This window comes from Rhinolophus sinicus, chromosome 14 (genome assembly GCF_057876585.1).
Source record: "Rhinolophus sinicus isolate RSI-liver-muscle chromosome 14, RSI-T2T, whole genome shotgun sequence".
Lineage (NCBI taxonomy): Eukaryota > Metazoa > Chordata > Mammalia > Chiroptera > Rhinolophidae > Rhinolophus > Rhinolophus sinicus.
Window position 1 is genome coordinate 16024016 of NC_142514.1, and position 27651 is coordinate 16051666.

General features: G+C 49.7%; 1 protein-coding gene across 3 annotated transcripts; it reads right to left on the bottom strand.

Annotated features, from left to right (window-relative positions):
- Window positions 1–1140: 1140 nt before the first annotated feature.
- E2F2 (E2F transcription factor 2) lies at window positions 1141–23126 on the bottom strand. Of its 3 annotated transcripts, none has more exons than XM_088790495.1 (7): window positions 22436–23126; window positions 16715–16820; window positions 14396–14609; window positions 13443–13602; window positions 12231–12344; window positions 9343–9535; window positions 1141–4516 (listed from the first exon to the last, which is right to left on the bottom strand). In XM_088790495.1, exons 1-7 carry the CDS (start codon window positions 22685–22687, stop codon window positions 4254–4256), a joined length of 1302 nt encoding a protein of 433 aa, XP_088646621.1. In that variant the 5' UTR covers window positions 22688–23126; the 3' UTR covers window positions 1141–4253. The 3 variants fall into 3 exon arrangements, with proteins under 3 accessions (XP_088646621.1, XP_088646620.1, XP_088646619.1); XM_088790494.1 differs by having other exon boundaries at window positions 13443–13599; window positions 14390–14609; XM_088790493.1 differs by having other exon boundaries at window positions 14390–14609.
- Window positions 23127–27651: the final 4525 nt, after the last annotated feature.

Genomic DNA, 27651 nt, shown 5'->3' on the forward strand with positions numbered 1-27651 from the left:
TTCCATGTAAACTGACTTTTTAGTGTCAAGTTCCAGATCCTTCTCATTAGTCAATTAGCCCCTGTGGTCTAACAGAACCCCCAGACCTTGTCCCCTCATTCCACTGCTCTCAAGGTCTGTGTCAACCTCATTGGTTCAGTGGGCTTTTCTAGGGCAAGAGCTCCAAAGTGGCAGAGTTGGGGCAGAAAGCAGTGCTCATGCTACCTACCCTTGTTTTGGATCACAGAACAGAAGGTATTGACTACTCTGCTTGGGAGGACTGCTGGCCCCCATATGCCCTAAGTCCAGGCTACTCCTGTTTATCCTTTAAGACATCACCTCCTCCAGGAAGTCTTCCCTAATGACCACTCCTCCCTAACTCCTATAATGTATATTACTGCAACTGTCACATCATTTGTAATTATATTTTTAAGTGTTTGTGTCCTGTGAGCATCCTTAGGATGGGGACTATTCTTATTCATTTCCATCAGAAAACTGATAAAAAGTCCCATGTGGCTCTGGGTGGTGGGAAGGAGTGGCCAGTGAGGCTAAGAAGGGAGGGTAAGCCAGTTGTAAGATTGTAAATGGACTTTCATGCCAAGCGAAGGGGGAAACTTCATCCTAAGGGCAGAGAGGAACCATCCATTGAGTAGGGGAGTGACATAATTAAAACTGCATTTTAGAAGGATCTCTCTGGGGTAGTGGAGGGCATGGGTTCCCAAACTTCAGCTGCATTAGAAGCATCTGAAGGGCTTATTAAGACAGGTTCTGGGTCCCACTCCCTGAGTTTCTTCTTCAGAAGGTCTGGGATCGGGCCTGAGAATATGCATTTCTCAGAATTCCCAGGTAATGTTGAAGACCACACTTTAAGAACCACTGATAGAGGACGGGATGGAGAGGAGTGGGTAGCGGCAAGAATAATAAGGAAGCTATTGAAATAGCCCAGGCGAGAGGTGACGGAGGCAGAGCAGGGCAGGTGCTCACATTTCAGATCTGTGTGCTGCCAATTTTTTGGTGTTTTAATGGTGAGAATTCAAGCATGGTAATAGGCCAATGTGGGAAAGAGACGCTGCTTCTGGGGAGAAATTAGCCAGTTGGTCAGGAGTCTCCATGCCCGATGTGGGAGGACCAGACCCATACTTCGTAATGACACTCAGAAAGCACAACAGACAAGTTGTTGTTTAATGCCCAGTTGTCACCACACAAGGGGTTTTACATGTTGCTCATCAAGGTAGGACCCAGGACAAAACCAGGCTGAGGTAAGTGACCTGTACGGAGTCCCAGCACCGGGACCAGGTTCCCTCAGGCTCTCTCACCTTCAAGACACATGGGCTACATACAGGGCTTCTGGTCACTGAAGGTTCTCATGGGAGAACGGAGTCCCAGGATGAGGTGGGGACCTCGGGACACAATGACAAAAACCAGAAAGCTGCTTATGAACAACCCCAAAAGGCTTTCACTCCAAATGCATTAAGCCACACAATACTCGGATGCGGGGACATCCAAACTCTTCCACTAAAAACACTAAACACTGTGCAGCACTGATGCTGAAAACACGTAGGGAGAGAAAATGAAGCCAAAACCAGCCTAGAGCCCGTTTTACAAGCTTCACAATCACCCCCTTCTTCTCTGCAGCCATGCTAGTTAGACTAGCATTGCAGGGGAGAAGAGACATCAGTCTGATCTAGCTAACACTTTAAACAGGAAGGGACAGACGAGTATGTCCCTGGTTTTAAGCGCCAACACTATTCAACAATTTAATTCTACTGGGTTCCCTGGAGCCCCTGAGCCCTTGATACCCCTAGGGACATAGGTAATTTGGGGCTACTGGTGGGGCTGGGGAATTTCCTAGCAGAAATAATGTACTGAAAGACACTGGCTTTTCTTCTGCCCTACATTTAAAGTTTACCTGGCCTCTAAAGGAAATACCTCTCAAAATGCAATCTTAAAGCACTTGATGGAATTGGGAGGTTTCAACTGTCACTGGTAAGAAAGAGGCTCAAACTTGTTTTCTACCCTGAGCCTGAGGCTTTGGCTGGGTGGTCCAGCCCCTGGGCCAGACAGAGTGTGGAGTGAACAGGACAGAAGTGGGCAGGCACACCTGCGTAGGATACAGGCCATGGGCCCAAGGGGCAGCCCCTCTGTCCAACCTTAAGGCTGGGCATTTGGAGAACGAGTTTGAATTCTGGCCAGATTTCACCATTAAACTCATTCCCAACGGGTCCTGCAGGCCTCTTCTTTTTCTCTGATTTAATTTTAGGAGAAAGCTCTAGACAGAGCCCAAGGCCTGGAAGTTCAATATCTCTGCCCTCAGAGATAGTGAGTGGCTAAATGGCAGCCCCGCAGAGACCTCAGAACAATGCCATCTCTAGCCTTACATGCCCCAAACCAGGTTCCATGCAGCACCTCCTTCCCCCACCCAAGGGCCAAGGTGGTCCCTTGGTCCTGGGCCCATTGCGCTTCAAAACAGGCTTTTGGTGAGAGCCCTGTGGAGCTGTGGAGGAGGGAAGACCAAAGGCATATCTGTAAATCATACGAAATTAGCCCTGTTTACAGGGCTGGGCACCTGGGACCTGCTGACCATTCCTGAGAGGGCACTAACTTGGAGGGCCAGGAAGTTGAGCAAATGAAAAGGCATGACTGACCCCAGCTGGACTTAGCTGACATTGGAACCCTACCCTTACAGAAGCCCACCTCCCAAACTTCAGATGCCAATAGGTCAGCTCAAGAGCAATCGCACGAGGCCAAATTCATATTTTAAACCAACTTAAGGCTACAAACTTAAAAAACAAAAAAAGTGCTGTCTAACTGAGCCCCTGAACCCAGCTCCCTGAGGGCAGGTGGGGGGCTTCTCAGACCACCACCCATGGCTGCCTCTCTCCAGAAGGCACAACCTTGGTTGAGCCCAGAGCACCCTCATCCCAGGTTAGATGGGGGAAAGCTGACCCCCCACACCCAACTGGGCTACAAGGACAATATGGGATAGTCAAGTCTCTGGGGGGTGGGGTGAAGCCAAAAGAACTTCTCAGGACCCCTAGCCTAAAGAGGTAATATGAGCCCATCTCCCCATTAGCTGCCAAAGTCTGGTCTGCAATAAAGACACCTCTGTCACCCCTTCAGCTTTCCTGTGACAAAAGGAGGCAACATGCCAGCAAGCCGTGGTCGCCTCTGTCCCTGGGGGTCTGTGTGAGAACTGGGAGGGAAGGGGAAGTCCTTAAAGAATCACCCCTTTCTATAAAGGAGGCAATATATATATATATATATATATTCTCCAGGGGAGACTGATGCCGGCAGCTACCAGAGGGGGTGCGTTTCAGCAGTTGTCTTAATCTCATCTTTCTCTATGGCGCAGCTACCTGCCTCTGCCTCCCAGGTCCTCAGTGTAAATCAGCTTGTCCCAGCAAGAGGCAAACACAGAGGAAAGGTGCCTGCAGCAGCCATTGCAGCCTCTTCCACATGTGTTTCCTCAGGAGCTCTTCCCTGGAGGATCATTTTTTACATTCTAAGGTAGGGAGATAAGGAATTCCATAGGGCAGGGGTCTCCGTACCTGGCTGCCTCAGGAGCCTCAGTTCCACCTGCACTGGGATGGCTCCCTGGAACCATCTCTGGCACAGAGGAGACCAGGAATCCAAGGCTGGTGCCTCACCTGCCACTTACTAGAATTAGGAGGCCTAAGTGCGATAAGTGTTCCAGAAGACTAGACAGCCCCTCAGAGACCCAGCCCCCACCACAGTGGGGAAACCAAGGAGTTGGCCTGAGTCCCTGAAGCCCCAGGGCTGCCCTTGGACAGCAGACAGTGCTGGGCCTGTCTGAGAAGTCTTACTAGAAACTAGAACAATCTCCCTGCTAAAACTCAGGGAAGACAACACAAATAAAACTCAAGCTGAAATAAATACAAAGATATTAAGTGCTTCTCGATAAATTGAGGGTCCTAATTATCCCTCAAAAGGCAATGGCAAGGCCTGTCCCTGAACCTGGTCACCTCGCCTGTGGCCCTTCGCATGAAAGGTGAGAGGTCAAAAGACTGAATGTGCTTTCCCGGACCCAGCTTTCACTAGGAAGGACAGGACCAAACCCTGATACGTTCCTCACCTGCATCCTCCACGAATCCCCTAGACAACTTCAGCGGGTGGTCAGATAGGAAAGGAGAGGAAAACCCCCCCCAATACCCTGAGGGCAGCAGGTTGTGTTCAATGTCCCTGTGCAGACAGAGGACCTGTCAGGCTGTCTGCGAGGAGGTAGACAGGGACAGGACTGCTGGGGGTAGGCAAGGTCACTCAATCAGCAGGTCCCCGAGGTCATAGGAGTCAAAGAGATCACTGATGCCCTCACCCCCATCCAGGCCCCACAGGTAGTCATCCTGGTCCAAGGGCGGAGAGAAGCTGATCAGAGGGGAGCTGCCTGGTAGGGTTGGGGCCAAGAAGTCTTCAGCCTGCTGCAGAAGTGGGTATGGCAGCTCCAGCATGCTGTCAGTAGCCTCCAGAGGAACAAGGGATGGCGGTGGTGACAGCTCCTGCTGGGAAGTCAGCGCTGGCGCTGGAGACAAATAGACAAGGGTTATGCCTGGCCCTGGTGCCCAGAAGCCTCTGGTCAGACCTCCGAGGACCAGAACAGCCTTGCGGGTCTCTGGATGACTGGGCACCCTTCTCGTCTCTCTTCCACCCTGCCCCATACCTAATGGGACAGGAACACCCTCCCGCTCCCAGCACCAGCTCTAGCAACCACCCTCATTCTCCCACTCTCTCCCCTCTCCTCTGACAGTGGGTGGGGTCTCCTGCTCTCAAAACTCACTCTCCGCTTCTCTACTCAACCCTACCCCCTTTTACCATTGAGGACTTTGCCCCTGAAATCATTTTCTTTTTATTGCATCATCAATTTCTCTCATTCTACTAGACCATTCCCATCCACACACATACTCTAATAACTCCTGTCTTTCCCTCACCTCATGACTCTCTGGTTACCAGCCCATTGTACCTCTCCCTTTCACAGTAAAATTTCTCAAGAGTTGCCTCTCTACTTCCCTGCCATTATTCACTCTTCAACCACTCCACCCTGGGGTCTGTCCCCACCATGTCACTGAACCAATGCCAACTTCTAACCCTGAAGGCCCCGGGCCTCCACCCTCAGCTTTTTCTCTCCTCTGGATGCACTCCTGCCCAAGTGCTCTCAGCTGGCCCCATGGCCTTAAATCCCTCTCTAGACCTACTGCTCCCAAGAGGACACTCTGACACGTCCCTGGCCCCCGAGCTGTGGGCTCCTGCAACATTTCTACTTGGATGTCTAAGCTACGTTAGAACTGAGCATGTCAAAAAAAAAAAAAAAAAAAAAAGAACTGAGCATGTCAAAACCAAACTTCTTTCCCTAAACCTATGCCCCTCATCTTCCCCCATCACAACAAATGAACCACCACCCACTCAACTGCTTGGCCAAAAGGCCCAGGCGTCACCTGCTATCCTGCCATTTCCCCTGCAGGCGATCCAGCAGCAAGTTCAGTCATCTCCAGATGCAAATGAATTCTCTAAGCTGCCCATTTCTCTTCAGTTCCACTGCTGTGGTCCTGGTCCTACCCTCCTCCTCTCCCACCTACTCTTGCCCCTCGCCATCTGTGCTCTGACATCTGACAGGAAAAGAGTTTAGAATAAAATCCAAGTTCCAACCCGGGCTGAGAAGGCCCTGCATGATTTGGCCCCCACCTACCTTGCTACTCCCTCTCCCATCTTCCTCCCACAGCTCACACTCACCCTCTCTAGCAACACTGGCCATCAGCTATTCCTCAGCACAGAAAGTTCATCTCCACGTAGAAGTGAAAAGGTGATTTTTCTACACAGGGACGTGGAATAGGGCACCAAAAATCCCCTACCAAATATATCCTGACACCAGAATCTCACTCTTTGAGTCATTCCTTAGAGCCTAACCAAGCATCACTTTTGAAAATGCAATTGCGATGGTATGCCAGACTGCCTGATCAACCTCTTCCTAGCTGTGTAACTGCGGGCAAGCAACTTAATGCTTATGAGCCTCCGTTTCCTCACCTCTACAATGGGCATGATTATATCGAGCTCACAGGGTTGTTGAGGGGATTAAATGATAAATACAGGCAAAGAACAGCTGGTCTGCAGAAACCCCACATGGGATCTGCATGCTGCCCTTGTCAATAATAATGGCTCCCATTTCCCAAGGGCTTACCAGGCCAACTCTGCTCTCAAGAAGAGGTATGTTTCACCTCCTCTGACACTCAAGCGGCAATGTTGTCACCCCTATTTACAGATGGGGAAACTGAGGCTCAAAAAAGGCAATTCAATGTATTTGAATGAAAAAACAAACAAAACAAAAAAAAACCTGAGGGGTGGTCAGATGGCTGTTGGTTAGAGCTAGAGCTCTGAACAACAGGGTTGCTGGTTCGATTCCCACATGGGCAAGTGAGCTGCGCCCTCCACAACTCGACTGAAGACAACTAGCTGCTGGAAGGGCGGCCAGATGGCTCAGATGGTTAGAGCGTGAGCTGTCAACAATAAGGTTGCCAGTTCAATTCCCGCATGGGATGGTGGGCTGCACCCCCTGCAACTAAAGATTGAAAACGGCAACTGGACTTGGAGCTGAGCTGCGCCCTCCACAACTAGATTGAAGGACAACGACTTGGAGCTGATGGGCCCTGGAGAAACACACTGTTCCCCAACATTCCCCAATAAAATTAAAAAAAAAACAAAAAACCTGAATGTTTGTTTAGCACATTGAAGAGGCCCGCAGGTGGTATAGTAAGAGGCCTGGCTTGGGAGTAAGGACATGGGCTCAGATGTAGGACCTGGTGCCTCCGTTTTCTCAAAAGCAAAAATAAAGATCTACCTGAGTGGCTGAAATAGTAACTGGGATAGCACACGTGAAAGCCTCTGATGCAGGACGGACCTTGCTCTCTCTTGGCATTTATCACATCCAGAAGAGAACTGCTAATTGCTAATGGTAATATCTGTGCCTCCACTGTAGTCTAAATGGCTCGTGTTCACTTCCATATCTCCAAAGCCACACATACTCCAAGTAGGTGCTAGGTTCACATAAGCTTTTAAAAAAAATCACATTCACGCTGCATAATCTCCTGTAACCCACTCAGGAATCATGAGGGAGTTTGAAGTGTCCCCATTTTAGAGATGTGGGAACAGAGGCCCAGAGGGGTTAAAACGAGTCACCCACTGTCACCAAGTAGGTGAAGTGCAGACTCAAGCCCACATCTCCCAGTTTCAACTCCTGTGCCATCAGCTACATTTAGGCTTACCTCAGAATGTCAGAGCCTGGAGGGATGTTAGAGTCAAATATTATTCAAACCCCTCCTATTACAGATAAGGACACTGAGGCCCCAAAGGGTTAGCAATTCCCCTGGTGATGCCAGAGCTAGGCTAGAACCTGGGTCCCAAGACTATAGTGGCCTCTTCTTTGGGCGTGGCTCCTAGCACTCAGACCTCAAAATGACCCTGCTTTAGGCCAGAACATGGAGAGCGTGCATGTGCGTGTGTGTACACCTTCTGGAAAGCTTCCTCCTGCTCCCTTCAACAGAGACAACACTAAGAGGCCACATGGCAAGGGTGGAGAGGGGCAGCCATGGTGGTCTTCTGGGCTGGTCCCACCACCAACTGCTCTGTAAGCCTCTATTCCTTTCAGGCCTCAGACTCTTAATCTGTACAAGTGAGGTAAAAACCTCGCTCTTGCTTACATTATAGGATCCCCACCTCCGCCCAAGGTCTTCGAGGACAACTAAAGTGAAAGTGGTTCTAATTTTGGAGAGCTGTGCACATGTTGACAGTAGAAATGAAAAGGCAGATGCAGCAGGAGGAGGGAGGAGAGGGTGGGGCACAGGTCTGGAGTGGGAGATAAGCACTGGGAGGTGCCCAGAGAGACAGATGGCTGGTGTAGGGAGAAGCCCTGGTCCCCAGACCAGGCCAGGACAGAGGAGAGATCCCTAGAGAAGAGTTGCAAGTCTGGGATCTTGGCCAAGCTCTACCACTAACTTGCTGTGTGACCTCAGGGAAGTCACTGCCCTCTCTGGGCTTCAGTTTTATTCATATGTAAAACAAAGGGTTGAGTTGGATCAGGGGTCAGCAAGCTTTCATATTTTAGGTTTTGGAGGACACTTACGGTCACACAGTCTCTTTTCTTTTCTTTTTCCTCCTAAAACTCTTTAAAAATATGAAAACCATTCTTATTTCATGAGCCATATAAAAGCAGGCCACATTTGGTCTGCAGGCAATAGTTTGTCAACCCTTGAGTTAAAGAAATGGAATCCAACCTGTGTTCTATGGACCTCCTCCAACCATGCCTCTTCCATCAGACCAGTTCTAGCTCTGCATTTGTTTAAACACTGAGGTTCTACTTAAGGGAATTCTGTTGCTAAGAACACAAGGAGTGCAACACTGGCCTACACGGTCTCAAAGGATCCTGCCAGTCTGACCTGATGCGTGATCCCAGTAAAGGGAAAAAACCATTCTGGTGGAGGGGCTTTCACAACTTCCCATTTCTACTCCTTCTGGACTCCCACCCTCCCTGGGAAGCCCTCAGGGACCTCTTCTACCGCTTTACTCCCTGGCAAGTACCTCATACTACTTTCTGCCAAGTGTAGCCAGGTTTTAGCTATACTGTCCACCTCCCAGCCAGGGCTGAGCCAGGATCCCCTATCTTGATTTGTTCTGTGCCTCATGAAGACAACTCTAGGCTAGGAATATGGAAACCAAGGTTCAAGACACAGTTCTGTTGCCTGGGAGACCTTGGGCAAGTCACATCACCTCTCTGCCTCAGTTTATTAATCTCTAAATTGGGAATAATAAAACCTACCTCAATAATTGCCGTGAGGAGTAATGTGAAAATGGATGTACCAGGTACAGTCATGGTTCAAAAAGCCTTAGTTATTATCTCCCAAGAAAGTGTTGAGCCTTCCTCAAAAAACCTATAGTTTCCATTTAATGTGGGCTTATTGAGTGCCAGGAGCTTTGCTATTAGTCGTTGCCATAGAAGCCACAGTACTACTGATAATGGCAATAATAATGACAATAATAGCTAAGAGTTATTGCCAGGCACAGTTCTAAGGCTTTACGTATACTAACTCATTTAATTCTCACAACAACCGATGCAGTAGATACTATTAATTATTATGTCCAACTTACAGATGAGGAAATTGAGGCAAAGAGAGCTTAGCCTGCCAGTGAGACAAGGAATGCGCATGTGATTTTTAGGGTATAGAGTGCAACGCACACACGTGGGGGAGAACTATACCCCCTGCTGCTGGGTAGGTCAATACCCAAAACAAATGTTGACATGGAAGAGGAAACTAAGGCTGGTTGCTCTCCCCACCTCCTGTCCTTCTGGATAGCGGGCCTTACCTGGGGGTGCCATGGGTTCCAGAATCCCAGGGTTGGTGCTGCTGCTGGGCCAGGTGGAGTCAGGGCTGGGGCTGAGAGTGGAGGTGGAGGGGAGGGGTTCCTTGGCAGGACTCTCTGGTTCTTGCACTTCCTCTGGGCACAGGTAGACTTCGATGGGCCCTTGCGTGCTATTCAGATGTAACTTCAGGTTCTCCTGGAGGTACAGAAACTAGGTCATGGCTCTGGACAGCTGGACACTTACTCACAGGTCAGTGTGTAGGGATGGACACAGGTGGCTCCCACCATCGATGAGAGCAAGCAAGCTTAACTCCTGAGCTGGATGCTGAGGCCTGCCTCATCCGGCCATTGGCGGACATCTGCTGCTTCTGCCTGTCTGGCCCCCAAGCCCCTTCCGTTAGGGCGAATGCCTGGATTTTCCTTTGGGAAATCACTCCTCCCCCACTGTCAGGTCATGTAGTTGGAGTAGGGAGGGGCCGCACCCTTCCCCAACTCCAATGGGTGAGTTTGGGATGCTGGGTGAGAAAGTCAGAGTGACAATGACTGGTTTAGGGTGGCACATGACTCAGGTCAGTCCAACCAGCATCAGGCCCAAGACCTGGAAATGGAAGCTCCCTTCCCTCTGGGGTGGCTGAGCTGGTATCAGGAAAGCTATCTTTGCTACTACAAGGGGAGAGCCCACCTGGGAACAGTCAGCACAGAGAATGGCACAGTGAGAGATGGAGTGCGAGGCAGACTTAAAGCCATAACGTGAGCTGCTGGGCCAGCCTTGCCTGCAGTCTCCAAATCCTCCCCCTGGACCAGTCACTGAGTTCCCCCCTGCCCCCCTCACTTAAGCCAACTGGATTTGTCGTTTTGTTACTTGCAACCAAATGTCCTGATACTTGGCCTCCCCACCCCTGCCTCTTCTCTACCACATACCCACAGCTGAAGGCATGACTGACTACACACATGCCATTCCCGCCCGCACTCAGGTCTCTAGTCTTGTCACGCAGCACCCTCCACCTCCCCCTACTTCACGGGGCAAAAATCCTATTCAATAATATTGAGACAAGTTTACACAGTGACAGATGATCACTAGACTTAGTGTGGTGACTACAGTGTAAGGTATATAACTGTGGAATCATTATATTACACACCTGAAACTAATCTAATATTGTAGGGTGGGCCGGTTGGCTCAGTTGTTTAGAGCACAGAGCTCATAACACCAAGGTCTCCGGTTCAATTCCCACATGGGCCAGTGAGCTGTGCCTCCATAACTAGATTGAAAACAACCACTCCACAATTAGATTGAAAACAATGACTTGAATTGGAGCTGAGCTGCGCCCTCCACAACTAGATTGAAAACAAGGAGCTGCCGCTGAGCTGCTGGAGGGCGGCCGGATGGCTCGGTTGGTTAGAGCACGAGCTCTTAACAACAAGGTTGCCGGTTCAATTCCCACATGGGATGATGGGTTGCGCCCCCTGCAGCTAGAGATTGAACACGGCGACTGGACGTGGAGCTGAGCTGCGCCCTCCACAACTAGATTGAAGGACAACAACTTGGAGCAGATGGGCCTGGAGAAACACACTGTTCCCCAACATTCCCCAATAAAAAATTACAAAAAAAACACAACACCTTACAAGAGCCCTGAGATGCAGGCACTATTATTAAATATATATAAAAATGTATTATACCAACTATATTTAAATAATAAGTATAATAACAAATGAAATTAAAAAAAGACTTAATTTTTTAAAAATTCTATTCATTCTTTAGGACCCAGATTAACTGGCACCTATGGGCTCTTCCTCCAACTCTCCTTTTTCCGGGCCCTCAAAGCACTTCTTCAGCCTATAAATCACAGCATCACTACTTGCTTGGGTCTTTCCCCCACTAGGTTCTGAGCTCCTCCAAGCCGGGGGCAGGGCCTTATTAATCTTAATATTCTTTCATTAAACAAATTATTTCTTGAGCCCTCATGAGGCCCTGGTCTGGGAGTACCACATGAGTGGAACATGCTTTTGTGGAGTTTACACTCTAATAGATGAGGCAGAACATAATCATGTGTGGTGGAAAAGCACAGGTGGTTATCAAGTCTGAGGATGATCAGGAAAGGCTTCCTGAAGGAGGTGATGTTCAAGTTGAGACCTGGAGGATAAATCGCAGTAAACCAAGCACAGAGATGGAAGAGCATTTCAGCCGGAGGGAGCAGCATGTGTGAAGGTCCAATACTGGGGACAAGTTTAGTGTGGTGGGGAAACTGCAGGCAGGTCGGTGTGGCTGGAGCAAAGACAGTGAACAGGGGCAGCATGCCAGAGGAGGTTGGCGAGGTCAGAGCATGGAAGGCCTCATAGGGAGTGTTAAGAATTTGGGTCTCTAACCTGGGAGAGGATGGCTAGCATGAAGGATTATTGTGAGTACTAACACCGCTGTGTGTGGACACAACGTGCGTCCGTGTGCAAGAATACAGGGACTGGTGGGACACAGAAAGAAACCAGGAACAGAGGTTTTCTCAGGCCAGAACCTATTGCCCCCTTTGCAGCTTCTGCCATTTCTTTTTCTTTTTTTTTCTTTTTTTAACTGTTATTTATTTAAGTGTGTTTTTCCAGGGCCCATCAGCTCCAAGTCAAGTAGTTGTTTCAGTCTAGTTGTGGAGGGCGCCGCTCACAGTGGCACATGTGGGGAATTGAACCAGCAACCTTGTTGTTAAGAGCAGGGCACTCTAACCAATTGAGCTAACCAGCTGCCCCGCTTCTGCCATTTCTACCCCAGCTCAGAGACCACTGATCTTCCTGTGGGCATCAGCATGGACCAGGGAAGCTTGGGGCTGAGCAGTGTCAGGAACAGAGCCCACAGAGCTGCCCGGGACCCTCCAACCTTGCTCCCTACCAAATGCTTCCCCTCTCACCTCGCTCATGCCGAGCACTTCCAGTCTTGTCTGTGGAGGGGCTTTGACAGCGATCACCGTCTGCTCCTTAAAGTTGCTGACAGCACGGAGGTCCTGGTAAGTCACATAGGCCAGTGTAGGGGCAGGAAAGTCAAGAGAAGTGACTGGTCAAAATTCACACCCCCAGGCCGCCAGGCAGAACGCCAACCCACCTCTCCTAGCCCCCTGAACATCTCTTTCTCACTCTCTATATAGCTTAGAAATAACCAAAATCTGTAACCCGTTCTTTTAATATCATAAGCTACCTTGGGTCCCTTTAGAAAGCAAATGGGGGTACAAATTATAATTTAAAATGATGCTTTTGTCAGTTTTTTTATATAAAGGCTTCATCTCTCAAACTAGATGATTAGTTCTGAGAAAGCAGGGAGACATGTCTTATTTCTTTAAATTTCTCACAATGCCTAGGATCCTTGAAGAAAATACAAGATCATATCCAAAAACCCGTTAGATGGTGAAACCATTTCGGAAAAATGTATGAAAAGCCTTAGCAAAGTCCATGCTCTGTGACCTCATCCTTTCAATCCTAGGAATCTGACTGAGGGAAATAAGTCAAAAAATAGGGAAATGTTCTATATACAAAGGCATTCATCGTTTTGTTGCTTTATAAAAGCAGAAACCTAGAATCAACCTAAATGTCTGTTGTAGGCCTAGCAACAAACAAGACTGCAGTCTGAGTAGGAAATTCTCAAACCATTTTAAATATGAGGTTAAACACTATGAGATTGCTGTTTTTGTAGATTTTTAAAAAATGGTCCAATATCAACAATTTCACGTAGAGCCACCAAATAGTTAGGAAGGATTTGTAACAACAAAAAAATGTCTATGTGATATACTACGTGGAGAAAAGCAGGATATAAAATGTTACATACAGCAGTCACACACTATATTTAAATAACACATACCCTATGTACAGTTAAAGAACAATGGCTACTAAGGTGGCAGCTATTTCTTCTCTCTATTTTCCAGGTTTAAAGAAATGTACCTGTCTTGCTTTTATGAGAAAGTTAACCTCAATAGAGTCGAGAGGAAAAGCCACTGAGAAAGGAAAAAACAGATATGCCAGAACCTAAGGCTGAGTTAGTCCCTACAGAGAGGTATGACATCATCTCTGGATAGATATGAGTATGTAACGGGCCCCAGCTCCCCGACCCCTTCTCCCAACCAAAGAGGATATCTCTTGTTGGCTTTGTCCTCAGTCAGGTGCTTGAAGTTCAGAGAGCAGCTCTGGATGAGCTGGTCCAAGGCCTGCTCCTTGCTCGTCAGCTCCTTCAGCTCCTGCCCCAGCTGCTGCTGCTTCCCAGGCTGGGTGGGATCTTCAAACATTCCCTTGCTTCTGGGAACAGAGCATCCCCCAGTGTCAGTCTCAGTCCACACTCAGGAACCCCACCCCCAGGGCTGCTGTGCAGAGCTGCACCGATGGTGCAAACCCCGGATGAGGCCATTCACATGTTCTACGATAGTGCTCCTGGGTTGTGCAAATCAGCGGTCCTGTCCAGCTCCTAGGGAGCTGCCAGGGATTGAAACTTGAGGTTTGGGGCTTGAGCTAGGGAAAAGAAACCAGGGAGTGACTCCACTTTTGGGGGCTTTCAACTCTGTACACCCTATGCCCCACCATCCTCCAAACAGCAGGAAGCTGGAATGACCTGTCCTGACGCCCCTGCCTGGGTTCTCTTAGAGTTCATGCCAGGGGCTGCAGGTCTGCTATTTAAGACCTTGTAGAAGTGAGCAGAGGAGCCTGGCGTACCCCTATCAGAGCTGGAAGGACTCTGGTTTATTACCGCCCAGCTAGAAGAGGGGAATTTTGGGATCCCTGACTCAAAAGTATGGAGTCCTCTCAGGCCTTTACACATCCTAGAAATCATTCTCCACCCTGCCCCTGCCAAGCTTTCCTAATATTACTCCAGCATATACACCTGCTCTTCCAACCTGCTCTTAAATACATTGGCTCCGCCCCCAGCATGTAAGCCTTTTGGATGTTGCTCTGGGTCCACTCCCAGCACTTGTGCCCATTGGATGTTGCTCTCAGCCCCACCCCTGACATGCACACCCACTGGGTATTGCCCCTGGCTCTGCCCCGAGCATGTGTACCCATGGGCAGCAGCCCCAGCCCAGGCACTCACACCCACTGGATGTTGTTCTTGGCCTTCTTGCGGATGAGCTGGATGCCCTCCAGCACGTTGGTGATGTCATAGATGCGCCGCTTCTGCACATCCAGTACCTCAGCAGCCCAGTTCAGGTCCAGGACCCCATCCTTGGATTCTCTCAGTAGGTAAATGAACTTCTTGGTGAGCAGCCCCAGCGACGTGTCATACCGAGACTTCTCCCCAGGGGACTTAGGAGCTGAGGAGAAAAGGGGCCCCGTCACCGCTCAGAAAGGGTCAGCCTGGTGAGCCTCCTCCATTGACCTGGACCCATTAAGTACGACCCTTCACATAAGCACCCACTTTCCAGTGAAAGCACTGAGGCAGGGGGGTCATTCATCACCATTGTCCAAACAGGGAACCTGATACCTAAAAGGGAAAGTGATGTGCTTAAGGTCTCACAGTCAAAGGGCAGTGTCAGGGCTGGAAACCAAGTGTCCTAACTCCTAGTTCAGAAGAACTTTCCACCATAGCTTAGGGCCACCACCATCACCACCAATAATAATAAATGCTTCCTGTGTGTAGGTCACTGTTTTAAACACTTTTCCATATAAAACAAATTTAATCCTTACAACGCACTGTAAGTTTGGTGTATAACCATCTCCATTGTATAGAGGACAATACTGACGCACAGACAGATTAAGTAACTTGCTCAGCTCACTCAGCTAGAAAGTGGCAAAGCGGGGATTTAAATCCAGACAGTCTGGCTCCAGAGTCTTCCTTCTTAGCCATTACCCTATCCCGCCAGTTATTGCAGGAATTGGGAATTAGGGTAGGGAAAGAATGATGACCTTGGACTTGAGAACATTTTTATAGACTTGCCTTTTCTTTCCATGTGTAGCCTAATGGTTATCTGAGAGGAGTCTGTCCTATAATATCAAATGGGGCAGATTCGCGGAAAAAGGTCCCTTTCTTATTGAAGCTGATGTCACAAGACCACATCTCAGATGAAACATCTTAAACCACAAGAGGACTTTTGCAATCGAGTGACTTGCAAGTCATATAGCAAGTTAGTGGCCAAACTAGTTTAGGAAACAGTTTTAGAAAGTCTCAGATTCCTCTAGAAGGGGACTTTAGACTAGCTTAACATACAGATGACCAGTATTTGGCACACAGGCTGTTTTTTCAACTTTTGCATCCCTGACAGCTATTACTAATTGATCAGTGCACTTAGGATCCTTTGATTAAGAGCTTTGGGCAGCCTCTACCAATCAATTGGAAAGGAAACTTTTTTGCTATTCCTGATCTAGCTGTACTTCATTTTAAAGATGACACAACTGGGCAGCTGGTTGGCTCAGTTGGTTAGAGCGCAGTGCTCATAACACCAAGGTTACCGGTTCGATTCCCACATGGGCCAGTGAGCTGTGCCCTCCGCAACTAGACTGAAAACAACAACTTGACTTGGAGCTGAGCTGCGCACTGCACAAGTAGATTAAAAACAACGACTTGACTTGGAGCTGATAGGTTCCTGGAAAAACACACTGTTCCCCAACATTCCCCAATAAAAATTGAAGAAAAAAAAAAAGATGACACAACTAATGTTCACAGAAAAGGAGTGGCCAGTCAGGTCAGAGCATGGCCCTGCAAAGACCCCCAAATTCCTGACTGGCATGCTTCCCACCAGTCACATACCTTCTTCATTAGGTTTCTCACCTCCCAAATTAGCTTTCCGCCTCCTCCCTAACACAGGTGCTGAAACTCCTGCCCAGAGACCAGGATATTAACTGAAAATATGAAGAGGTGGAAATTCGTTGCAACTTAGCTTTAGAAAGTCACCACCTAGGCAGCCTCTGGATCTTAAAAACTCTGAGGTAGCATGGATTGGATTAATCCAAGCTTCACTTCCCTCTGAATCACTTATTTAGCTGTCTGCATGTGGGAGAAAGACCCTGCTCTTCTCTGAGCTGGATTCTCTCTTTTAGAAAAGGTCAGATTGAACTAAATGTAAAATCTTTTTTAAAATAGTTAAGCTCCCAACTAAATCGTTGGTCATCACAAGAGCTGTGTATGGTGCGAGAAAAGCAGTACAAGACTAGGTTCCAGTCCTGGCTCTACTTACTAGCAGTGTGACCTGGGGCAAGCCGCTCAAGCTCTGAGTCTTAAGGTGCCTCATCAGTAAAAGGGGTAATCCTACCTACCTGGCAGGATCCAGTGAGAGAACACACAGAAAACTGTTTTATAAACCGGGAAGTGTGCTACAAATATTACTTCTGATGATTTGGGCAGGGCTGCTGCCCTCTGCCCCTGCCACCCCACCCCCAGTATCCTGAGCCCGCCCCTAGATGTCCCATCAGCACAGCTTACTTTGGGGGCTGGGAAGGCCATCCACTCTAATGCACTTTCCCTTGGGAGTCTGAAATTCCAGGACTGCAGGCCTCCCGATTCCCTCCAGGTCCAGCTTCCTTTTGGCCTTGGAGAGGGGAAGAGAAGCAGAGGTTGAGAAGCATTCCTCCTTCAGCCTTTCCCCAATCTGGGGCCAAAGCACCAGCGGCCACCTGTTGCCTCAGTTTACCACCAGTCCTGGTGAAACATCTGTGTACTTGGTAAGGAAATAGCAGTGACCTGAAAAGTGAGCTTTCAGGGGAAGGAAGTCCTGTTTTCTGAGAGATGCACGACATTCCCATCCTCTGAGGCCCAGGCACTTGAGACCCTACCAAAGTCAGTCTGGCCTAGAGCTCAGGGTTCCTTAATAACAGGCCCCAAGGTCACTTCGACATCTGTCCCCTCCCTCCCCCACCATACACAGAGGATGATGCAGGGAGGAAGGAATGGGTGGGGCCTAAACCACATCAGGCTGGGGAGAACCGCCCCCCCCCCTGCACAAGCAGCTGGCCCAGCCAGACTGGGTGCCCATCACAGCTCCACAGCTGGCGCTTATCAGGGTGGGGCTGGGCATCCGCCCAGGCCCAGGGGACTTCCTGGATCGGTGCCACACCCCAGGGAGGTGCCCACTTCGGGAAGCAGTGCAAACATCCCTCACCCCCATGCTTGGGGCTCTAGCTCAAGGGCCTCAGGACTTCCTGAATAGACTCCATTTGCCATTCTTTCTTTGCAGAGAGGAGCAGACAATGAGTCCTTCCCCAGTGTCTTAAGGACAAGCAGCTGACTTCCCCCTGCTCCCCCTCCTTGTTCCCGCCAAGCTTGGGAAACACCTGCTGGGGAAATCAAACCGCAGACCCATCTGCTCCTCTCCACCCCATTGCCACCCAGCCCCAATTAGGCCCAGAAGCTGCACTGGCCCGGAAGGGGCCTCTCTCCTGGCTAGGGCTGGGCAGGGACAGGGCTAGGGCACTGGGTCACTGGGTCACTGGGGTCAGAGACCTGGGCTTGCATCTCCCAGCTCCTTCACAGACTCACTGTGTGACTTGGGGAAATGCTCCACATCTAGGAGCCTCAGTTTCCTCTTCTATAAAATGGGGCAGAAAATACTTCCATCAAGGGGCCATTGTAAAGATTCAAGGAGATAACTTCTGTAAAGTGCTCAGCCTGTGGTTTAGCACACAGTAGGTGTTCAGGAAATGCAGAGTCCCTTTCCTAAAATCCAATTTCTGCCTCTTTCTGGACACATCCTTCTAGGGGTCGCTGAGCCCATTTTCTTCCTCTCCTCTTTTCCCAGTCATCCAGTCACCCCTACCCTGGTTCGGACAGAGACGCCTATTTTAACCTTTGGTGGTGAGGTCATGCTCGACAGGGCTGAGACTTCTAACCGCTGCTGAGCACAGCTGGGCTGACAGGTGTGGGAAGTGATGACAGTTCTTCCTGCTGTCAGCTCCCCTCTGTACTGCCCTCCCCACCTCCTCCAGGAAGTCTTCCTGGGCTGATTTGAGGAGCCCTGCTACTTGGTTTGAGGAACCTGGATATGATGCTTCTCTCTTCCACACCTACCCAGACCTGGACATAATCCAAACACCTCCTTACTCGTTCCCCTTGAAGTCTTTCTGGAATATTCCTTTTCTAACCTCCCAGCTGGTAACTTCCTAGATTCTAGGGAAGGTGATCTGCTGCAGCCCCATCTTATCTCTAGAGAAAGACCCAATCATTCACTGAGAACTTCCACATGTCCTGGGCCAACCCCCAACATTCATCATCTCACTGAAATCTTCCCAACAACCACTAATCCCCATTTTACGGTTGAAGTAACTGAGACTTGGTGAGCTCCGAGGCCTTTATCAATCCTGACGGAGGTTATTGATCCCAGAATCCTTCATTCCTCAAAAGGAACACCAAGGGCAGGAAGAGTAAGGGAAGTCAGGCTGAGTTCTGAAGCAGAGGTGGGGCAACCCAGAATCCCCCCAACCCCATCTACCTCTCCCACCCGACAGGAGCCAGCCCCTGCTGAGTTCACAGAACACACCAAGAAAACCTCACGACCTAAAGAGTGGGCAGAAGGAGGGGTGAACCTTGAACAGAGGACCTGTGCTGGGCCTGTCACATGCTCCTCAGTCCTGCAACATCAGAACTGGCAATCTCTCTTGGCAGACAAGAAGCAGAGACTCAGAGAGGTTAAGCCATGTGCCCAACGTCACACAAAGGGCAGAGCCAGACTTTGCACCCAGGTCTGATTCCAAAGCCATGTACCAGGCTGCCTCAGCTCCATCCACACATATTGCCCCAGAATTTGCTGGAATTTGAGTCAAGGCCTGGCTATACCCATCTGCTCCATCACTTTACGTACACACACCAGCCCCCCGCTTCCCTCACTCTCCCTCACCCTTACCCAAGTCCCTAAGTGTTCTCCCACCCAAGAACATCTCTCTGACACCTTTGGGCACTGCGCAGAGAAAAATCAGCTCATGGATGGGCCTCAGCGTGCAAACAGAAGTGTAGAGGACAAGGATCAAGTGACAGGAGGATGAGGGAGGATCCAGGAGAGGCTGAGCAAGCCTTGGCGGCAGACCCACCTGGGTGCCTATCTAGCCCCCCACCCCGCTTCTTAGCTGGGTGAGGGGGGCAAGTCAGATGACCTCTTGAGCCTCACCTGTAAAATGGGGATAATCTGCTCAGCCTCTGCTGAGGATTTCAGTGAGACAGTGCCAAGCGCTCTCACTTAAATGTCAGGGACATTAGCAAGGGGAAAGTTCAGAGGTAAGCTGAAAAGAGGGGGTGTCCAGTTTAGCTCTAAACTGGACCATCTGAGGCAGCCCCTTTGGCCGTTTCCTAAGGGCCTGGTTAAGATTCAAGACCACCCGGCCAACCCCAGGGGCCAAGGGCAAAGCGCCTTCCTCAGGCAGCACCAGAAGCGGGAGATGCAGAGCCCACCAGACACAAACCCACTGCAGGCAGCAAGGTGAGGAAGCCGGGGCTTGGAGGAAGGGAAGTGACTTGCCCAAGGTAACACAGGGAGTGGAGCCAGACCACCCCTAAGCCCCAAGTCTTAAATGAGACAATGCGGGGTAGGAGCAAGTGTAAGGTTTTGAGAGCCTTGCTTCCAGATCCTAGATCTGTTGCTGGGTAGCCTAGGATTCGCTGCCTTGCCTCTCTGAGCCTACATTTCCTCATCCAACCCGCCCTGTAGGATTGTTTATTAAAGTGTTCATTTTCTTTCATGGTTCTCAGAGAAAAATTGGAGAATGCAAATTAAAAGGAAAGGAGAACTGTGCAGAATCCCACCCTCTCACAGCTTCCTGCAGGTATGAAACAAAATGATGCAGTGTGCCTGGCCGGAGTGGGGAACCAACAGACAAGCATCTCAAGCTTTCTTCAGAGAGTGGTGGAAAGAACACTAGACAGCGGTGAGGCGACCTGGGCTCTGGCCTTCATTCTGCCATTGAACTTGGTTGCCATCCATGGGCAGTGCCTGAGGTCCCTTTAAACAGCAGCTTGCTGACAAATCCTGTTCACCCTGCACTTTGCAGCCTGGCCACAAAGCAAGTGGCCACACCCAGGGTTGGGTTTGGAGCTGCTCCAGGTCACACCCTGGTAAATGAGTAAGCAGGGGGCCAAGGCCTGTCCATGCGGCTGGGAGCACCAGGCATCTGGAGACTGACAGGAGAGGGGGCTCTGGGCCTGGTAGGCCTTTAGGGTGGTCAAGATACAAGGAGACTCTCCCACCTCTTGGTTTGTGACTTCGACAAGTGACTTCACGTCTCTGCTCAGTTTCCTCATCTGTAAGATGCCCCATGCCAAGCATCTTGACCAAGATAACAAATGTGAAGCGTGCCAAGCACTGCCTGGCACACGAGTGACATTCAGTAAGAGAGAGCCATTCTTGCTGTGAACACTGAGCCCCTCAGGGAGGGAGGTACAAACAGATGCACTTGGGCTCCTCTGGAAGGGAAGCAGTTCAAAACCACAGCTGTTACTGAAACTCTGCCTGGGTGCCTGAAAGCAGCTGGCCAGAGGAGACTGGGCCAGTCACTGGGCCCTTTCTGGGGGGTACCTCGCTTCTAAGTCTGGCAGTACTGGGGAAAGTCAAGGCTACAGAGAAGAGACCAATGATCACCTGCCTGTATAACAGGTCACATTCCCTCTCTGAGCTTCAATTTCCCCCTGCAACATGGAGCTACTAATGCCATCTACTTCACAGGGTTCAAAACTGTTTTAGGCTTGAAGATGCTGAACACAAGACAGATATCCAGTTATCCTTGGCTGCTAGAACTGTAAAATGGGTTACCTCTTCTGCCTCCTTCCTCCTACCATGTTTCCCCGAAAATAAGACCGAGCCAGAAAATCAGCCCTAATGCGTCTTTTGGAGCAAAAATTAATATAAGACCCGGTATTATTTATATTATATTATATTATATTACATTACATTATATTATAATATATAAGACCGGGTCTTATATTAATTTTTGCTCCAAAAGACGCATTAGAGCTGATTGTCTGGCTAGGTCTTATTTTCGGGGAAACATCGTAGCTGGAAATAATACGCAGCAAGAGACTCTGGGAAAGCTGAAGCCTTGAACATGGGCAAAGCATGATTCCAGTAGCAGGGAGTAGGTGCTTTGCCTGCATCCAGAAATGGCTAGTGGGGGGAGGTCTGTGCCTGTTGACTGACACAAGTCTGACCAGATGCCTCTAGGGGTGGTCTTATCCCTGCACTATTCACCACTCAAGACTAAGTAAACCTGCAACAATCCCATCACCTCTCCCTGGATCCTGCTTCCATAATCCAGGACCTGGAGCTGGAAGTGATCTGAAATGAGTTAGCCCCACAGCTACCTCAAGCACACACACATTTTCAAGAAAAAGAAACTGAAGCCCAGACTGGGGCCAACACTTGTCCAAGGACACACAGTGAATTAGTGGCAGTTAAGACCAGAAACCAGGCTCTCCAACCACCACTCCCATGCCCCTAGGGCTTTTCCCACTGCACCCCCACCCTCTGGTTGTTTAGATTCTCTTGGGCTCCATCCAGGAATTCCACTCCCACAAAACACACCCTGTGCCTAGTGCCACCACAATTTGGGCCCTCCCTGGCAACAGACCTGGGGGCTTCAGGAGGGAAGTCAATCTGAACAGGAATACCAAGGGGCTGCCCCCAACTTGCACCTGCCAGTGGCTGTCCAGGAGGAAAGACTAGGCCGGGGGAGGACCCAGGGCCAATAATTGGGAAGGAGTTAGCTGGATAGAAAATTTGGAGTCTGTCCAAGCCAGACAGGACCTGAAAGACCACCCCCCATTTTAAAGTCCCCACAGTATCTCCAGGCCTAGCTCTGTGCCAGCACAATAGCAGGTGCCCAGTCCTGGTTTCTGAGCCAAACAATGAATGAAGAATGAATGGATGACAATAAAGTTGGCTCCCCCGACTTCCCCCAAGGTCACACGGTGTAGTGGGGGTAGTGGCTTAGGTCTCCACACTCCCAGTCCCATGGATGAAGTTGTTTCATCCCAAGTCTGAAAATGAAGGGCTCTTCTACTCAGATATTGGGGTAATGGGTTGTTCTGAAAGCTGAAAGTTCCCCTTCTCCCTCCCCAAACTTGACCTGCTTCACTCAAACTGGGTCCCAGGCGCCCCTCCCTCCTTTCCCACACCCGGAAAGCATAGGGGGAAGCGGTAGGTGGGTGGGGGGTCCCCAGAATTACCGGCAGCCGGCCAGCCGGCGCGCATCGCACAGCTTGGCCCTCCGGTCCGTGGGGGGTGGCGTCGAGACAGGTGCCGGGCGCCGCAGTGGGAGGCACAATCTGCGGGTACAGCGGGGTGTAGTAGGTAGTGGTGACGGGGTAGAGCTGGGGGCTGCCGAGGCAGGGCGGCCACAGCTCTGTGGGGCTCATCGCGGGCAGCCCCTTCAGGGGCGGCCCGGCGGCCGGAGCCACGGCCCGGGGCCCTCGCAGCATGGCAAGTCCAGCGCCCCCTCCCCTGGAGCGCCTGCCTGCACCTGCGGGCTCCCGATCCTGCCGCGGCTCACACGGCCGGCGGCATGGAGCGGAGGCCGGGGGAAGCCGCCAATGGGCGCCTGCGGGGCAAGGCCGGACCCTCCCCTCCTGGCCCGCGGCCGAACCGAGCAGCGCTTGGAGATCCCCGCTTAGAGATCGCCCGGCGGCTGCGGCGGCCGCACAGCCAGGGGCTGCCCCACCCCAAGGCTGGCGGAGACCCGGGACAGCCCGACGGCCTTGAAGGCCTCGGCGCCTGGGGTCCGGCCTGCTCCGAGGAGGGGTCTCTGGGGTGCCTGCGGGCTCCACGGAAACGCAATGCGCTCGGACTCGGGAAGAGAGACCGATTGCACCCACTCTCTCTCGCCTCGCTCTTTAATCCCCGAGCTTTTCTCTGCCTCTTTTTTTTCCTTCTTCTTTTTTTTTTTTTTTTTTTAGCGCCAAACTGCGTGCCGCGAAATTCGGATCTCCCGCGGAAAATGCCGCCCTTCCGTTGGTCGCTGCAACAGGCATAGGCTCCACCCCCCGGAAAGGACCTGTCCCCAGGCGGCGATTGCAACACAAGCTTTGCTGCTTAAAGGGGCCGCCACACTTGCTGTCGCTCGGGAAACAGACGGGGGTTGGGGTGGGGATGGGGGTTCATGTACAATCCTGAGGCAGCGGAGCAGTGCGGAGCGCGCTGGGGAATGGGCCCGAATTCCCTGGCGGGAAGAGGGGAAGGGCATTTTGGTACCCCCGCTGACCAGAACTCAGATCCAGCAGTACATTATCCAGGCCGCAGGGCCCTTTGTTAGTTGGCAAGGTTGCTTAGCTAGCATATATGCATTTCTTTTTTAATTAAAGTTTATTGGGTGACAATGGTGAGTAAAGTTACATAGGTTTCAAGTGTACAATTCTGTAATACGTCATCTATATATCACATTGTGTGTTCACTATCCAGAGTCAGTTCTCCTTGCGTATATGCATTTCTATCCCACCCACCCCCACCAACTCAATGAAAGCCCCGAACCTGTTCTCTCTCTTGGCACAAAGGCAAGGCAAAGGGCAGAGCCTAACATTTATACTTCTTCATGGGGGAAAACTAATATCTACTGAGCGCCTACAGTATGCTCAGCACCTTGCTATGATTACATGTGTTTAATTTAATCCAACAATCTTGGGAAGAGGAATGAGGATCTTCGTGAAGATGCAGAGTCTGAGAAGCTAGGTAACTTGCCTCAGCTCACACAGAGAGATGTGCTGATTTGGGAACTGGCAATCCAATCTGGGACAGGCCAGCTCCTGAGTCCTTGTCTGTTCCAGTAAAAGATTCCTCCCCAACTCTCCCAAGCTGTGATCTGCCCCTTGCAGGCATGGATAGGGGAGTGGGTGAGGGTCCAGAGTGCAGAGTTCTGTCTGGTTCACAGTTGTATTCCCAGAGCCCAACACTCAGTAAATATTTGAATATCTCCAGGTTTCTCCTAAACAATCCTTTTGTCACAGAGCCTTTCTCCCTCTTTAAAAACCTTCGTTATTGATAATCCATTTACATTCCTTTTCTCTCCAGTTTAGAGATGCTGAGGCTCACTTTGGCTAGTGCTGCTAGAAATTGCTGTTAAATTCCAGGTCTGCTGATTCCTACCTGGTACTGTGTGATTTTTTTTTTAAATGTCTGAGCCTGGTATTTAAAGCCTTCCAGAATCAGTCCCCAGCTTAAGACTTCTTCCTCATCCTTAGATAGTGAGGCTGAGGTGGCAATAATGCATAGTGATTAAGAGCCCAGATTTTGCAGCAGCCTTTGGTTTAAACCCAGGCCCTATCACTCTTATTAGTTGTGTGACCCCAGGCAAGTTTTGTAAACTCATTCCTAATAACACCCACCTCCTTGGATTCTGGGGAAATCTAATGAGATAATGTATGTAAAGCTCTCAGCATAGAGCCCGGTTCATAAGGAACCCCAAGAAATGGTAGCTGTGGTTACATCTCTGGCCTTATCTCCAGGACACAGACCTCTTCACTCCAGTTGACATATTTCACTGATCCTTCAAAGCCCAGTTTAAACATCACCTCCTCCAGGAAGTCTTCCGTGCCTGCCTCCCCTTTACCAGAGTGCCTCTTGCACTCTTTGGCCACTTAAGTGTGTCAACAAATAAGGCTTTGTTTCTATGCTTTGTTTATCAGTAGGGTTCTAAGCTCCCTCAAGGGATCAGAGGGTCTCTCTTTCTGACTGCCCCTCAGCATTTAGGACCTGGCTTTGCATGCAGGTGGGTATAATCAATATAGATTATATAATTAGCTCATCTTCCCAGCAAAGAGGGGCAAGGAGGCCCCAATTCAAGTCCCATTCTCTACTTCTTAGCTGAGTGACTCTGGACAAACTGCTGCTCCATGTCTCAAATAATGCTTTCACTCAGCCTATTTCACAGGACTTCAGAGACACTATGGAAATAGTGGTGGTGGTGATGATCATTAATACAGAGGGTGCCAAAAAAATGTATACACATTTTAAGAAAGGAAAATATTAAAATTGTTAATACTTAATATACACCGATAACAAAAGGTGAATACAAGTCATATTTGACTTCTGCAATTACAAGAGGTGCTCATAGTGGTTACCATCAGCATCCAGACACATCTGATTACGGTGAACTACTGCTTGAGCAACATGGACCAGTGTCCACTTATATACATTTTTTTTGGCACCCCCGGTGTTTTTGAGAACCTACTGTGTGCTGGGCTCCAAGCTCTTGGGCACCTCCCCTGATCCTCATAGCACCCTTCTGAGACAGGCACTCTTTTTATCCCCATTTTACAGATGTGGGAACCTGGAAGGAATTGTGGCAGAACAGGTCTGAGGAAGGAACAGGGCCCCAGGGCCAGGAAGGAAAATGGGGGTGGCAGGGTGGGGCTGAGACAAAAGAAGGGAGCCAGCAAGGGGGTGAGAGCCAGCTCTCTGTGGTTGAGTTTCAGGCAGTTGGGGCTGGCTTTAGAGTTTCACTGCCTGGGAATTGATTCCTGTAAAAGATGTGGGGCATAGATCTGCAGTCTGTCACCCTGAATTTGAATTCCTGCCCCATCTACCTCTAGCACTGTACACTTGGTCGGCCGCTGGACCTCTCGGAGCTTCAATTTCCTCATCTTTGAAATGGGAATGGCCTTTCCACCTTTCCACTTACTGTGAAAATCAATAAGGTGTTGGATATAAAATCCTCAGAGGGGCGCATGCGTAGTGGGTACTTGAATCTTTTAGCGGAAGTGTGAGATGAACCAGACAAGGCCCTCACATGGAACGGTACTAAAATGCTTGCAGTTTTCCATGGATACCTGTGGATGGAAAAAAAAGGGATTCTATGGAAAGTAACCTCACAGGATGATCTGATCATAAATTCTTAACTGGGCAGGTGATGTTGGGTAGTCTTGCCCCAGCATATAACTTCTTTAGTGAAAGGTTTAAACCAGCCCTGTCCATTGTTCTTGCTAATCTAGGTTAACACACTTTTGAAATGCCAGAATATCCCTCAAAGGGGGTATTAACCCTCAAGAGAGCACAGCACTATCCTGTAATCCAATCCTCAACTTGCTTTCTCCCACGTCCATCTACGTTCAATGCATAAAAGAAGCTGCAAAACTGTTATTCTCTGGAGCATTTGAGATCTTGCCCCATCCCCACCCCACCCCACCCCCAGCATATGGCATCAGTTTGGCTCAAATAAACTCATAAAAATTCTCTACCGGTTTGGACATTGCTTATGTCGACATGCTCTACACGTTCCCATGTCTCAGGCTTTGCTTACATATGGCTCCATATACACAAGGCCCATCCTCTCTTCTATTTCCATGTGCTCAAATCTGATCCATCATCCTTCAAGGGCCAAACTCAAATGGTGGAATGACAGGAGCAAAGAATCCGAAGTCAGACATCCAGTGACACTTCAGACTCCTGGGGAGCAGGACCCAGGCTCCGTTTTCACCTTTGTGTCCCACTCCTTGAGAGTGCCAGGCACATAGAAGGGCTGCAGTCGGTGAGGATAGTGATAATAGCTCCTATTTCCCGAGCACTTTCTCAGTATAAAGCACCCAGCCAGGTACTTTACATGCACCATTAGGTGGAAACCTCCCATCTACCCTATAACATAGGTGCGATTTGGACAGTTGAGGAAACTGAGGCTCACACATGTAAAGGGACTTGACTGAGGGCTGGTTAAAGATGAAACCAGGATCAGAACTCAGATCTCTTGTCTCTTAAAGTACGAAGCCATTGTGAACAAAAAACATAGCTCCAGTACCCAATGTACAGGAGGATACAGTCTGCCAATGAATTAGGGTGCCAGTGCTGCAGACATTTGTGGGTGTGGAGTGTGCCCCACAACTAGGTAAGTTAGGGATGCGTAGTCCCATTTTCCAGATGAGGAAGTGACGCATAGGGGACATTAAATGACTTGCCTGCGGTTCACAGCTGGTAAGGGAGGAAGCCCCTGTTCCAGCCAGGCCCAAAAGCCATGGAAAAGCCCCCAAAGCAAACTTCTGTTCCAGCTGCTGCCCCTTATCATCCCTGGTACATCTTCTCCTGAAAAATGCCTCAGATTCCCTCTGTTCAAAGTGTAATTAATCCAAATACAAAATGCTGGCTAGAAGCTTCCTGAAGACACAGACCTTTTGTTTCGAGGCGCCTCAGTGTGTTACCCGTTTACATGAATCCAAAATCAGAGCAAAGCCATGTCGAAGGGATGGGAAGAAAGGCAGAAAACTCTTTGTGCTTCTCTGTATAGTTTTTTCTAACTATTATACAATAAGCATGTATGACTTAGGTAATTGGAGAAAAAAGGTTTTCTGGAAAAAAGAAACAAGTTTCTACTTTGGGGAAGTTCTGCTAGTGATAATATTTTTACTGTAAAATTATTGGAATGTAAGGTTCATGGATTCTCTGGACTGACACATAGTAAATACTA

Coding starts and splice junctions, on each gene's coding strand:
- E2F2 (XM_088790493.1), bottom strand. CDS start 22,687: ATGCTGCGAGGGCCCCGGGCCGTGGCTCCGGCCGCCGGGCCGCCCCTG. Junction 9,536..12,230: donor AAGTGCTCGGCATGAGCGAG/GTGAGAGGGGAA, acceptor CTGTACCTCCAG/GAGAACCTGAAGTTACATCT. Junction 4,517..9,342: donor GGAACCCATGGCACCCCCAG/GTAAGGCCCGCT, acceptor ATTTGTCTCCAG/CGCCAGCGCTGACTTCCCAG.